At 49.1% G+C, this 11,752-nt stretch overlaps 1 protein-coding gene across 1 annotated transcript in view; it reads left to right on the plus strand.

The window, feature by feature from the left end:
• Positions 1–11,492, plus strand: part of FRMPD3 (FERM and PDZ domain containing 3) — a 135,385-nt gene extending 123,893 nt beyond the window's left edge. Inside the window, exons 8-10 of the mRNA XM_006889946.1 lie at positions 5,327–6,148; positions 7,702–10,723; positions 11,369–11,492. Coding sequence (XP_006890008.1) covers positions 5,327–6,148; positions 7,702–10,723; positions 11,369–11,492 — 3,968 coding nt within the window. The remainder of the gene's footprint in view (positions 1–5,326; positions 6,149–7,701; positions 10,724–11,368) is intronic.
• The last annotated feature ends 260 nt before the right edge of the window (positions 11,493–11,752 follow it).

Below are 11,752 nucleotides of genomic sequence, written 5' to 3' on the forward strand. Positions count from 1 at the left end.
GGCACATGGTTCAAGTCCACCAGAAAAAGATGGGCAGTCTCTTCCCATACAGTTAAACTGCCTGTGAAAACCTGCTGGAGGGTCAACTTTTATTTGGTTCTGACTCAGTGATACACAACAACAGTGCTTGATTTTGCTAACCAAAATGTTGGTGATTTAATTCCACCAGGCACTTTGTGAGGGAAAGATGAGGTAGTCTGCTCCTGTGGATAATTACAGCCTTGGAAACCCTGTGGGATGCTTTTACTTCATCCTGTAGGGTTTCTGTGAGTCAGAATTGATTCAATGACAGTGCATTTTGAAACAATATACTTAATTTTGAAATAACGTACTTGATTGCTTCCTTCTGTTTGTTTTGGATTTAGCTTTTCCTGGATTCTCAAAGTTAGATTATTAATTTGAGACTCTTCTAGGTTTGTACAGCTAAGTTTGTACAAATTTCCCTCTAGGCACTACTTTTGCTAGTCCCACTGTGTGTGTTTTCATTAATTCCCAAAGTCTTTTCTAATTTCGCTTGTCATTTCTTCTTTGATCCATCCATTATTTAAGAATGTGCTGTTTAATTTCTACATATTTGCGGATTTCCTACATTTCCTTCTTTTATAGGTTTCTAATTGTTGTGACCCCAATACACAGTTGCCTCTTCTTTTGCTAGTTCTTCAGGTATAAATTTAAGTTCTTGATATGCCGTCTTCCTTTTTTTAAAGTAGGTATTTACAATTATGAATTCCCCTCTAAGCATTGTTTTTACTGTTTCCATTAAGTTTTAGTATGTTGCTGTCTTACCTTTCTAACGTTGCTATAACAGAAATAACACAAGTGGATGGCTTGAATAGACATTTATTCTATTATAGTTAAGGAGGCTTATCATTGTGTACCGTCAAGTACACAATGATAAGAGAACTGACTCATAGCTAACCCTCCAACAGGTTTTCAGAGGCTGTAAATGGAATGGGAGGTGATTTCTCATATTTCTCCTGCGGAGCAACAGGCAGATTCAAACCAAGTGTATTAAGACTGATAGCAGAACTTCTTATCACTTGGCCACCAGAACTCCCTAGTTTAGGACGCTAGGAGTCAAAATCAGGGCACCAGCTCTAGGGGAAGGCTTTCTCTCTGTGTCAATTCTGAGGGAAAGTCCTTGTTTCCTTCAGCATCTGTAGTCCCACCCTTCCTTGAAGAACTTCATATACCTTGGCCTTTCCTCACGTCCAGGAGTTTCCCAGCACAGGGACCTGGGTCCAAAGGTACACTCCAGTCCTGCTGATTCTTTTTTTTTTTGTTTAAATTTTTTATTGATTTGCATGCAATAATTTGTTTACATTGTGTTTCATTCACATACATTGTTTTGGGGTGGGATTTTTTCACCCTGCTCCTTCCATTCACCAAACTCTGTGACGCCATAATTTGCCCCACTTCCCACTCTCAGCTTCTCTGCCTTCTCCTCTTCCCTCTTTGGATATCCATACACATCTTAATGGTTATCCTTCTTTTTTTACAATAATGATCACATACAGTATTTGTTCTTATGAACCTGAGTTAGTTCACTCAGCATAATGCTCTCTAGCCTCTCCCATGTTCTAAAAATATATAGTATTTTCCAAAATTGTTGCTCCTGGTGATTACAGAGGTCCTCTTTATGCTTGCTTTTCTCCCTTTTTATCTCTTGTGAGTTATAAAGTGTTACAGGCCACATCCCAAAGAAACTCCCCTTATATTCAATTAGGACTGTGTTGCAATTAAAGGGGTTGCATGCTACCCTTACTGCTTTTAAAACTATTTGGTATAACAGATCATGGACAATCATTGTATAACTTCTATATTGTATCATTGTTGTTGCAACTCATAGTGACCATATGTGCAAGAGCTCTGAAGCCTGCCTTGTTCTGAGCCTGTCTGTCTGCCTGACTCTGACACATCTACCCCTATTGCTTCAATTACTGTTATCAGTCCATCTCATCCAGAGTCTTCCTTTCTTGCATTGTCCTTCCACCCTTCTTAATATGATATCTCTCTCCAAGGACTGGTCCCTCCTTGCCACACGCCCAAAGTATGTCAGAGATTCAAAATCCTTGTCTCTAAGGAGCAGCCTGGCATGTATTTTGGAAGAGACAAAATTCAGTCCATTGCATTTGTATTTTCATTATCTTTAAGTAGTTTCTAAGCTCTTGGTGTGACTTCTTTAATAACATATTGTTTCAGTCTCACATCTTTTTAAAATGTTCAAACTGTCTTCTTTTGGTTGCCATTTGCCTTCCATTGTGGTCAGGAAAGATAGCTTGTATGGTTTCATTCCTCTTAAATTAGATATTTGGGGGGGTTGTTTTTGTTTCAAAGATAATTCCATATATAATTTAATATATTATTCTGCCAAAGGAAGTCATAGAGGGGAAAAGCAAAGCCAAAGTGATAGGAGCAAAATAGTAGAATAGCTGTTATTTTGTATTCAGGATATGATCCATCATCCTTTTAAAAATTTTTTTTATTATTAATTTAAATAAACACTTACAGGGATTTTGGATTTCCGAGTGTAAAATGGTGCAACCACTGTGGAAGGTGGTATGAGGCTTTCTCAAGAAGTTGCAAATAGAGATACCATTTGACCCAGCAATTCCACTACTGGGAATATATCCCAAAGAGACCATAACTGCCGCCCAAGCACATATATGCACACCCATGTTTATCGCAGCTTTGTTCACAATAGCAAGGAGTTGGAAACAACCTAAGTGCCCATCAACAAACAAATGGATAGAGAAGCTGTGGTATATTCACACAATGGAATACTACGCTGCATTGAAAAACAAGGAACTCATGCAATATTATTCAAAATGGGTGACCCTGAAGGACATTATGCTGAGTGAAGTATCTCAGTCACAATAGGACAAATACTGCATGGTGCCACTGTTGTAAAACAGGACTGACATCGGGATTGAGGGGAGAGTGAAATAGAGGGGATAAATAATGTATACTGCATTGAAACAGATGAGGGAGAAAACTGTTTAAAAGGGATATGTGATTAGGTATTTTTGTCATGACAGGAGTCCAGAGCGAAGGCTGCATAGTGGAGTGGTCCTGCGGGAAGGGACTGTAAAACTTAAAAGAATTTTTCTTTTACTTTTCCAAGAAGGTAGTGTACTGGGGGGGAGGAGAAAAATGAAACAATGAATTAATGCAAATTCAAAGTCTCTGTAAATTTTCATTGAAATTAATAACAGGTATTTGTTTTATAACTTAACTTATGGTCCATCCTAGAAAAAGTTCCATGTGTACTTGAGAGGAATGTATATTCTGCTGCTATCTGGTGGAGTATCTTTAAATTTCTCCTAGATCTAGTTGCCTTAGAGTGTTCTTCAAATGTCTATTTCCTTCTTGATTATCTTCCTAATTATTCTAATCATTATTGAATGTAAGGTATTGAAGTCTGCCAAGTATGTTGTTGAATTATTTGTTCCTTCAGTCCTGTCTCTTTTTGCTTCAAGTATTTCAGGGCTCTATTGGTAGGTTCAAATAGAGTACTTCTGGCCTAGTGAGTAAAGAATTGTGCTGCCGAACCCAAAAGTAGATGGTTAGAATCCACCAGCTGCCCTGAGGGAGAAAGATGGGCAATCTACTCCTGTGTCATTTACAGCCTCTGGAAACCCACTGGAGGTTCAGCTATGAGTTGAATCCAACTCAGTGGCAATGAGTTGCATTGAGTTGAGTTGATCGGTAGGTTTCAGTACTGTACTTTTATGATGCCTCTGAGCTCTGGTGGAAAGTATATCTGACAGTGTGACCTTGCTGAACTGGAACTTGAAAACATTTGTTTTCAAGCATTGTGATCACCATGTAAACTATAAGGTGATCATTTAAAAATGTGAGTTATGATTTTGCTTAGACCGTGGCTAAGTCACATAGCTATTTAGATCAGTTTTTTCTCCTGTAAAATGGGATAATGATAGTACCTACTTCATTGGGTTGCTATGAGAATTATGGAGAATCAGTTGTAATGATTTTAGCTCTGCTTGTCATCTGCCTACCTGCAAATAGCAGTTAAAATGAGTTGATATTGTCTAAGTATATTCTCAGAGATAATATAGGGAGAGGAGCCAAAAACAGAGTGTGAGAGAGAAGTCATTAAAAGATAGAGCAAAAATTTAGTCTCACTTACTTTGGGCATATTCTCAAGAAGAACCAATCCTTGGCGAGAGACATTATGCTGGAAAAGGTTGAGGGTCAGCAAAAGAGAGGAAGATGACTGCCACAAAGGACTTGAACAGAACAGAGGTCATGAAGGTGGGACAGGATAGGGAAAAATTGAGATCTATTATTCATAAGTCATAGTCGATATGATGGCACTTAGCAACAACAATGACATAAAGAATTCTCAGAGAATTTTACCATTTTTTGTGCATTTGTGGCATATGTAGCAAACATAGTTGACCCTACATAGATATAGAAAAGCACAATTACTTCACTAATATTATTTGCGGAATTATAAGGTCCACTCTCCCCATCCATATACAAATGTTCGCGTTATCTCCCATATACTTATACATTCAGGTGCCTGAAATTCTACTTAAAAAAAAAAAGAAAGAAATGAACAATTGTCACTGATTTGATTCTAACTCATGGGGTTTTCAGTGGGTTTATCTTTTGGAAATCATTCACTAAAACCTTCTTCTAAGATGCCTCTGAGTGGACTGTAATTACCAACCCATTTGGGATTCCATAATTCTGGTAATAAAGGTTTTTTTGGGTTTGTTTTTTTTTTTTAGTTTCTCAGTCTACAGTCCTCTTTGAAATACAGACTCTTAGACACCATACATAACTTGTCTTATGCTTTTCCACTAAAGCATTAGTAGTACCCGTCAGATGGATTTCCTTCTTGTAGAAGAGATTCAAGATAATGCAAGAGCACCAGACGAGGTTGGATAGACTGAAAAAGATAAGGGCAAGGGCAGGGAGGGTTCCAAAGGAGACAGAAAACAAATCTTGCCTTTTTCAATATAGACAACTGACTCTCGGTCCAGATATACCCATGCAGGAGTCTAATTGAATGCAGATTCTAAGTTGTTTACCCCCTCACTCCATCCCTTTTCCCAGTTCAGAAGTGATAGCGCTACCAGCAGCAAAGTCCACTAGTTTCTACTCACTCTACTTCCAGGGTCAATACTGACATGACCCATCAACCCCCTCTTCCCCTAATCACCAGCAGTCAGATAATGCTTGTTCTTGGTACCTGTCACCCAGTCATGCTATGGAGACATGGGCCAGAGATGCCAAGGGAGCTCAACAACAGTCCCCAGCACCAGGGCTTATGTCTTCATTCTCTTTCTGGGTTTAGATTACATGCACAGCGCCCACCGCCCTGTCACTGGGGGCCACCTGGGGAAAAAGGAGAGTAGTTATGTGGGCAGCGTGGGCACCAGCCCCAGGAAGTCGAGCCACTGCACGCCCCCGCCTGCCGACTCTGAGCTTGTCAGCTTCTGCTACCTCCATATGCGGGAACAAAGGAAGGAGCAGGAAAGCCGGACAGATGTCAATGAGAACCTAATCTTCTTTGAGGAGACCAGACCCCGGACAAAGTCTGATCCCACATCCAAAACCTCTGGCCAAGGCTATGATGTGGTCCCCGATGACTTTGATGCAGCCAGCCTAGACCACGAGCCTTGTGCCAGCAGGGCCCGCTCCTACACCTTGGACAATTCCCTTGGGGCCGAAGCCCTGAATTTCTACTGTGACTCTTGCAAAGCCAAACTTCAGGAGCAGCTGGGCCCTCGCAAGGGCGGGAAACCTGGCTCCTCTCGTGACAATATGGTAGACTTGATGTCCCTCCCACCCCCTGGAAGTGAGGAGGAAGAGGAGGAAGAAGATGAGAGCACTTCTCTGTTGCCTGCCATTGCTGCCCCACCCCCCGGGTTCCGAGACAACAGTTCTGATGAGGATGACCCCAAGCGCCGGGCCGTCCAGAGCCAGGAACAGGGACGCCACCTGCGTGGGCTCCTGTATGATGAGATTCCAGTGACACTAATTGACAGTGTGCAGACCCGGACAGTCCGAGATCACGCCCAGGAGCTAGATGATGCCTTGGTGTCCACTCTACAGGCTCTGGAAGCCCTGGCTGCTTCAGAGGATGGACCACATCCCCCACCCCCACAGACTGCAGGTAATGGCCCATTCCTCCTCCCTCTTGCCTCCCCTCCCTTCTCCTGGCCAGGCAGGGCCAGCTGGTGGCATTGCTTCTTCCCAAACAGACATCAAAGTCACCCTTGGATGGCAGGGCAGTGAATGGGCCAGAGGTAGTTCAGGTAGGGCCAGGGGAGCAGCAATGAGTGACTGCTTAGCACGAGCTAGAGCTCTAGCTCTCGCCATTCTGCCTCGTTGGAAATGCCTTACAGATGGACCTCAGGGACTGAGGCCATGACAGCTCCGGAGCCAGGCCAGGATGGAGGATCAGAGAAAAATTGTGAGAGATATAGAAGATGGGCAAAGATCATCCAACATGCATATAATTGGAAGAAAGCCCAAACAACCAACTCACCACCTAGCAACCTGGGAGCAGGGAAGTCAAAGAGTCATCACTGCTCAGGGCTGAGATCTTGATCCTGCCTAAGAGCATGGGCTCTGAGTCAGACACATCCAAGCCCTGGCCTCCTGACTCACTTGCAATGTGACCTTACCCTCACTGCGCCACAGTTTTGACATCTTCAAAGGAGTTGTTGATGATAGTCCTACCACATAGGGTTGGTTGTTATGACGATTAAATGAGATCATTCATGTAAAGCACTGCTTGGCACATAGGAAGGCCTCAAAGCGTTGCTTGGCACATAGGAAGGAAAGATGTAGCTATCATTGCTAATGATGAGTTGGTAGGAGAACCATGCAACATAAATGCCATCCTTCGGTATATACACTTATGCCCATTGTGGACCAACACACATATCCTTGATCCACTGAAAGTCACACACATAGATGCCTCCATACCTATATACCTTGAAACAAAGGAAGGAAAAATCAATGGCATGGCAACAGACAAGAAATATAGTGGAATAAGGGCTATGAAAAAGCATATGAGGTAGCAGAAAGAAAGAGGTACAGAGACTGGGTTCCCAGGGAGCAATCCAATTCCTGTCTTTTCTGTGTGTGAGGGTCCAGTCACTCCATGCACATCGGTATCATCCTTGGCATCGGGCACCCTAATAACATGTTTGGCCCTAAGTCTGACATTTCTCTTTGCTCCCAGGCTTGAGGCCCATGTGGCCACCAGAGAGAGGACAAGCTTAGCTAAATGGCCTCAGCTGCAAGGATGGTAGGCAAGCCTGGCCAGATGAGGAGGGATAAAGAGGGGCCTCTCTTTGCCAACCCTCTTGAGGGCAGCTAACCAAAAACTTTCCTAGCTGTCGAATCTAAAAATAGTGTTGATTAGCATGTTGTTTCTGCGTGTGATATGCATGGTAATTGGCTATCAGACTGCCCAGATTGTCCCTTTGCATATTTTGTTTCTTATGCGACTTCCAGTCCTTCACAACCTGTCTCACAGCTTGCCCCTCCCTCTGCCCTTCCACCCTCAGCCCTGCAGTCCCTCCTGGGCCTTAGTGGTTTTCCTCAGCTTGAAAGTTGCTGGCTGGCCTTGAACTCTGTAAGCTCTCTACCTCTTGCTATTCTTTGAAAGGAACTAGAGCTCAGTCAGTGTAACATGTCCTATCCCTGTTCCTCCAGGTCTGATTGTGCTGGCCACAATCACCCCTGAATCATCCCTGGACTCGGGCCATGAGACCAACTCTTCGGAGCTCACAGACATGTCGGAGATGATGTCGGCCATGAAGCAGCACCAGAACACCACCTACTTCCTGGCTCAGCATCTCAACAAGGACAGCCTCCTTGCCCGCAAGGACCTGCCCTTCCGGATCCAGAGCTGTGCAGCCCAGGCTGTCCTCACAGCCCCTTATTCTCTTGGGCGACCAGATCCCAACTCAGCATTCCAGCCAGCTGTCACAGGCCAGAGTCCCGGACCCCCTGGTGCTCGGAGGAAGCTGCCTCCATCAGAGGCCCAGCCCCAGGGCGAGCGAACGTATGCCCTGACAGTGCACCCAGCACTGTCCCCTCAGCTTAGTGAGCAGAAGAATCTGAGCCTACTGTCCCCAGTTCCTGAGGACAAAGGGCCTAGCCATACCAGAGCAGGCCTCGAGATGTCACTGAGGGCGGCCACCCCATCCCTCAGTGAAGAGCAGGTCTCTGAGCTTAGGGAGAACTTGCCCAAGGAAGTCAGGCTAAGCCCCAAGCTTATCCTGGACCCCAAGGGAAGTGTGACCCCAGCCATCATCTCTGCTGCCCTGCAACAGGTGGTTCACAGTAAGAGTCTAGCCACCCCTGGGGGAACTTTGGGAAACCCTCCTAGCAGGGGAGAGAGGAGGCTGGATGCCAGCATGGGAAGGCCAGAGGTCAGTGTAATGAGCAATAAGAATCTTAAGTTTAAAATGAGTCCTGGGGGTCTAGAGAGCTCTCGGAATTCTCAGCCACTGAGCACCTCGTCCAGCCCCAGAGCACGCACAGGCAGCAGAGCTGAGAGCCTGCACCTCTCTCCACAGGAGGACAGGCTGCCAGATCAAAATGTTCCTCCTAAGAGCTACCTTTCTCGAGCGAGTCGAGAGTCAGGGGGCAAGCAAGCTGCCGGGGAGGGGCCAGGCCAGGGCGGGCCCGAAGGCACTAAGCCAGCCCTGCACAAGCAGGCCCCAGTCTCGAGCCAAGGGGATAAGGGGCAAGTGGAGACCACACATAAAAGCAGCAAGCTTGAGGAGACCAGCCTGGTGCCCCGGGCTGGCTATGCCATGGCACTGCAGAGCCCCAGCAGCCAGCCACGGGGCCACAGTCCCAGCTGCCAGCCACGCAGTCTCAGCCCCAGCTGCCAGCCACGCAGTCTCAGCCCCAGCTGTCAACCACGTGGCCCCAGTCCCAGCTGCCAGCCACGTAGTCTCAGCCCCAGCTGCCAGCCACGTAGTCTCAGCCCCAGCTGCCAGCCACGCAGTCTCAGTCCCAGCTGCCAGCCACGCGGCCCAAGCCCCAGCAACCAATCCCAAGGCCAGAGCCCACTGAGGCCTCAAGTTGACAGCCGACAGGTGAGCACCATGCCCTCTCGGAAGCTTGAAACGACCTTGGATGGCTCCCACTCGGCTTCTGAAGGCCCTGCAAAGCCCAAGTCATCCCGAGGCCCTTTCCGGTTACGCAATTTATTTTCTGCCACCTTCCCAACCCGCCAGAAAAAGGAGACAGATGAGCGGCAGGCCCAGTTGCAGAAGGTGAAGCAGTACGAGCTGGAGTTCCTGGAGGAACTTCTCAAGCCTCCAAGCCAGGGGGAGCTGCCGGGCCCCGAGTACCTGCAACCTCCAGCACCTGGCCGCTGCAGCTGCCAACTTCGCAGCAGTCCCGTGCAGCAGGGCCCCGGCATGTCTCGTGAGCAGAGGCGCAGCTGTGATTGCAAGCGCATCTGCCGAGGGGGCCGGCCTCAGGCCGCCCAGACCCCGGTGCCCAGCCTGCAGGGCAGGGAAAGGGACAAAGTCCCCCCTACCCAGAGGCAGCCAGAAGCCGGCCTGGGCTTGAGCCTCAGCAGCCCCAGCAACATCCGACGCATCCGCTCCACCAGTCTGGAATCCCGAGACTGTCGATCAGACCCTGAGAGTGGCATTTCCTGCCTGACCACGTGTGCCTCTGGGGGCGAGTGTCTGGGAGCTCCCAACTATAGGAAGTTGATGCGCCGCTACAGTATTAGTGAGTTGGAACAGGGTGACAGGGCCTCCTTGACCTCAGATGTCTACCCTCACCCGCCCCTGGGCATGCTGCCCAGAGAGGCCAAGGAGGTAGAGGCAGGCCTTCCCCTAGCCTTGGGTCCCAAGAGCAAGTCTCTGGAATCACCAACTCTGGGAGACCCCTCCTACGTCCAGGTTGCCCCTGAGACCAAAGGCCCCAGGCAGATGGCTGTGTTTTCCCTGCCGGAAGAGGTGTACCGCAGACCTGCCGAGCTGGATGAGGACAGTGAGAGCAGCAAGTGCTGCTCCATCCGCTACTGTTTCTACTACCGCAAGTGTGACATGGCTGATGACGCGAGTGATGGCAAGGACGAGCTCTCCTATTCCATCCCTATGAAGATTCTGCCTGGCATGAAACTGGATGAACAGGTGGTGCCCGTGGTAAGCAGGACCCTGCAGGTGCTGGATGCAGCCACCTGCAGCAGCAGCAGCCCTGAGGCAGCCCGCACCCAGGAGATCGATCTGCGGGTGTCTACCTTTGAGGGAAGCCTAGCCAAAATCAATGCCCTGCGGGCCCACGCCTACGGCCTACCTGATGGCTTCCTGGCTGCCCGCCTGGACACCAATGAGCTGCTGACGGTCCTGAGGCAATGTGTGGCCAGCGCAGAGGCCCGCGCCCCCAAGCCCTATGTCTCCCAGATTTCTGAGTACAAGCTGGAACTGGCACTGAAGTTCAAGGAGCTGCGGGCCTCCTGCCGCCGTGTGGCCAACGTGGACAAGAGCCCCACTCACATGCTGGCAGCCATCACGGGCAGCTTCCAGGTGCTGAGCAGCCTCATTGAGACCTTTGTGAGGCTGGTGTTCATTGTGCGCTCAGAGGCCCAGCGACAAGAGCTGCTGGCCAAGGTGGAAGAGGTGGTGAGGAACTACACCTTTCTGCTGCGCGCTGCAGAGGAGTCCACAGCCCGGAACCTTAACCAGCAGCAGCAGCAGCAGCAGCAGCAGCAGCAGCAGCAGCAGGAGACAGCAGCTATAGGGGCAGCCACAGGGCACCCACCAGGCTCCCCGACCTCGGCGACTGTTATGAGCACATTCACCCGCTCCTTAAAAACCCTTATCAAGTAGGGCATCTGCCCACACCTGCCCTCCCCCAACCACAGCCCCAGGTTCTGAGCTTTGTGGTTCTTGCATCTTGTGGTGTGTGTGTGTGTGTCTGTCGAGCTGGTCAGGGTCCCTGAGCCCTTCAGTCTCCAGGGAGTGAACACTCTCTCAAGTTGAGAGGCTCCCTGAGGGCTCCAGGCAGCTGCTGCCCTGGGGGTTCTGACCCCCTTCCCTGCCCTCTGGGTGTCACTGTGAGGGCAGAGGCCTCTCGTTGCCACGCCCACTGGCAGAGCTGTCATTTCTCTCTTCCCAGGGGTGGAGAGGTGACGTCAGGCTCACATCGTGTGCTCCCTTGGGGATCAGGAGAGCCAGGGGCTGAAGCAGGCAGCGCCCCTTCCCCTCGGCCAGGCTTTGTGTTCCTTCTGACATCTGCTCCCTGAGAGAGAGCAGTAGCAGCAGGCCACAGGACCGAGTGGAGCGGAGCAGAGAGGGCGCTCTACCCAGCTGTGCCCACCCACTCTTGGCTCGCACTCGCCTGGCAGGAGCCACTGCGGAAGGCACCTGCCCTACCCTGGTGGTATGTCTGCAGAAAACAGCCACACAGGGCTGTCCACAGCCAGCCTCACAGCTGGCAGCATTGGACGCCCTCGCCCCCAGGTCCAGTAGCTCCACACCAGCCATCCCCAAAGTTCCCTGCCCTTCACCGATGGGCAGGGCAGCTTAGTCCACTAGGGAGCAAGCATCTGGGATCGCCCCAGTTGCTTGGGTTAAGGTGAAAACGTCTGCCTTGGGGAGACCCACTGCAGGCCCAGGAGCCCAGCCAGCCCCAGCCCTGGGGTTTCTGCTGCCAGCCTGGGGCTCCACTCTCAACATCTCTACCAGACAGACTGTCCTTAGGAGTTTGACTTAGCTATGGATTGGGGGTG

This window comes from Elephantulus edwardii, unplaced genomic scaffold (genome assembly GCF_000299155.1).
Source record: "Elephantulus edwardii isolate Elephantulus edwardi_28Jun2011 unplaced genomic scaffold, EleEdw1.0 scaffold00083, whole genome shotgun sequence".
Taxonomy (NCBI): Eukaryota; Metazoa; Chordata; class Mammalia; order Macroscelidea; family Macroscelididae; genus Elephantulus; species Elephantulus edwardii.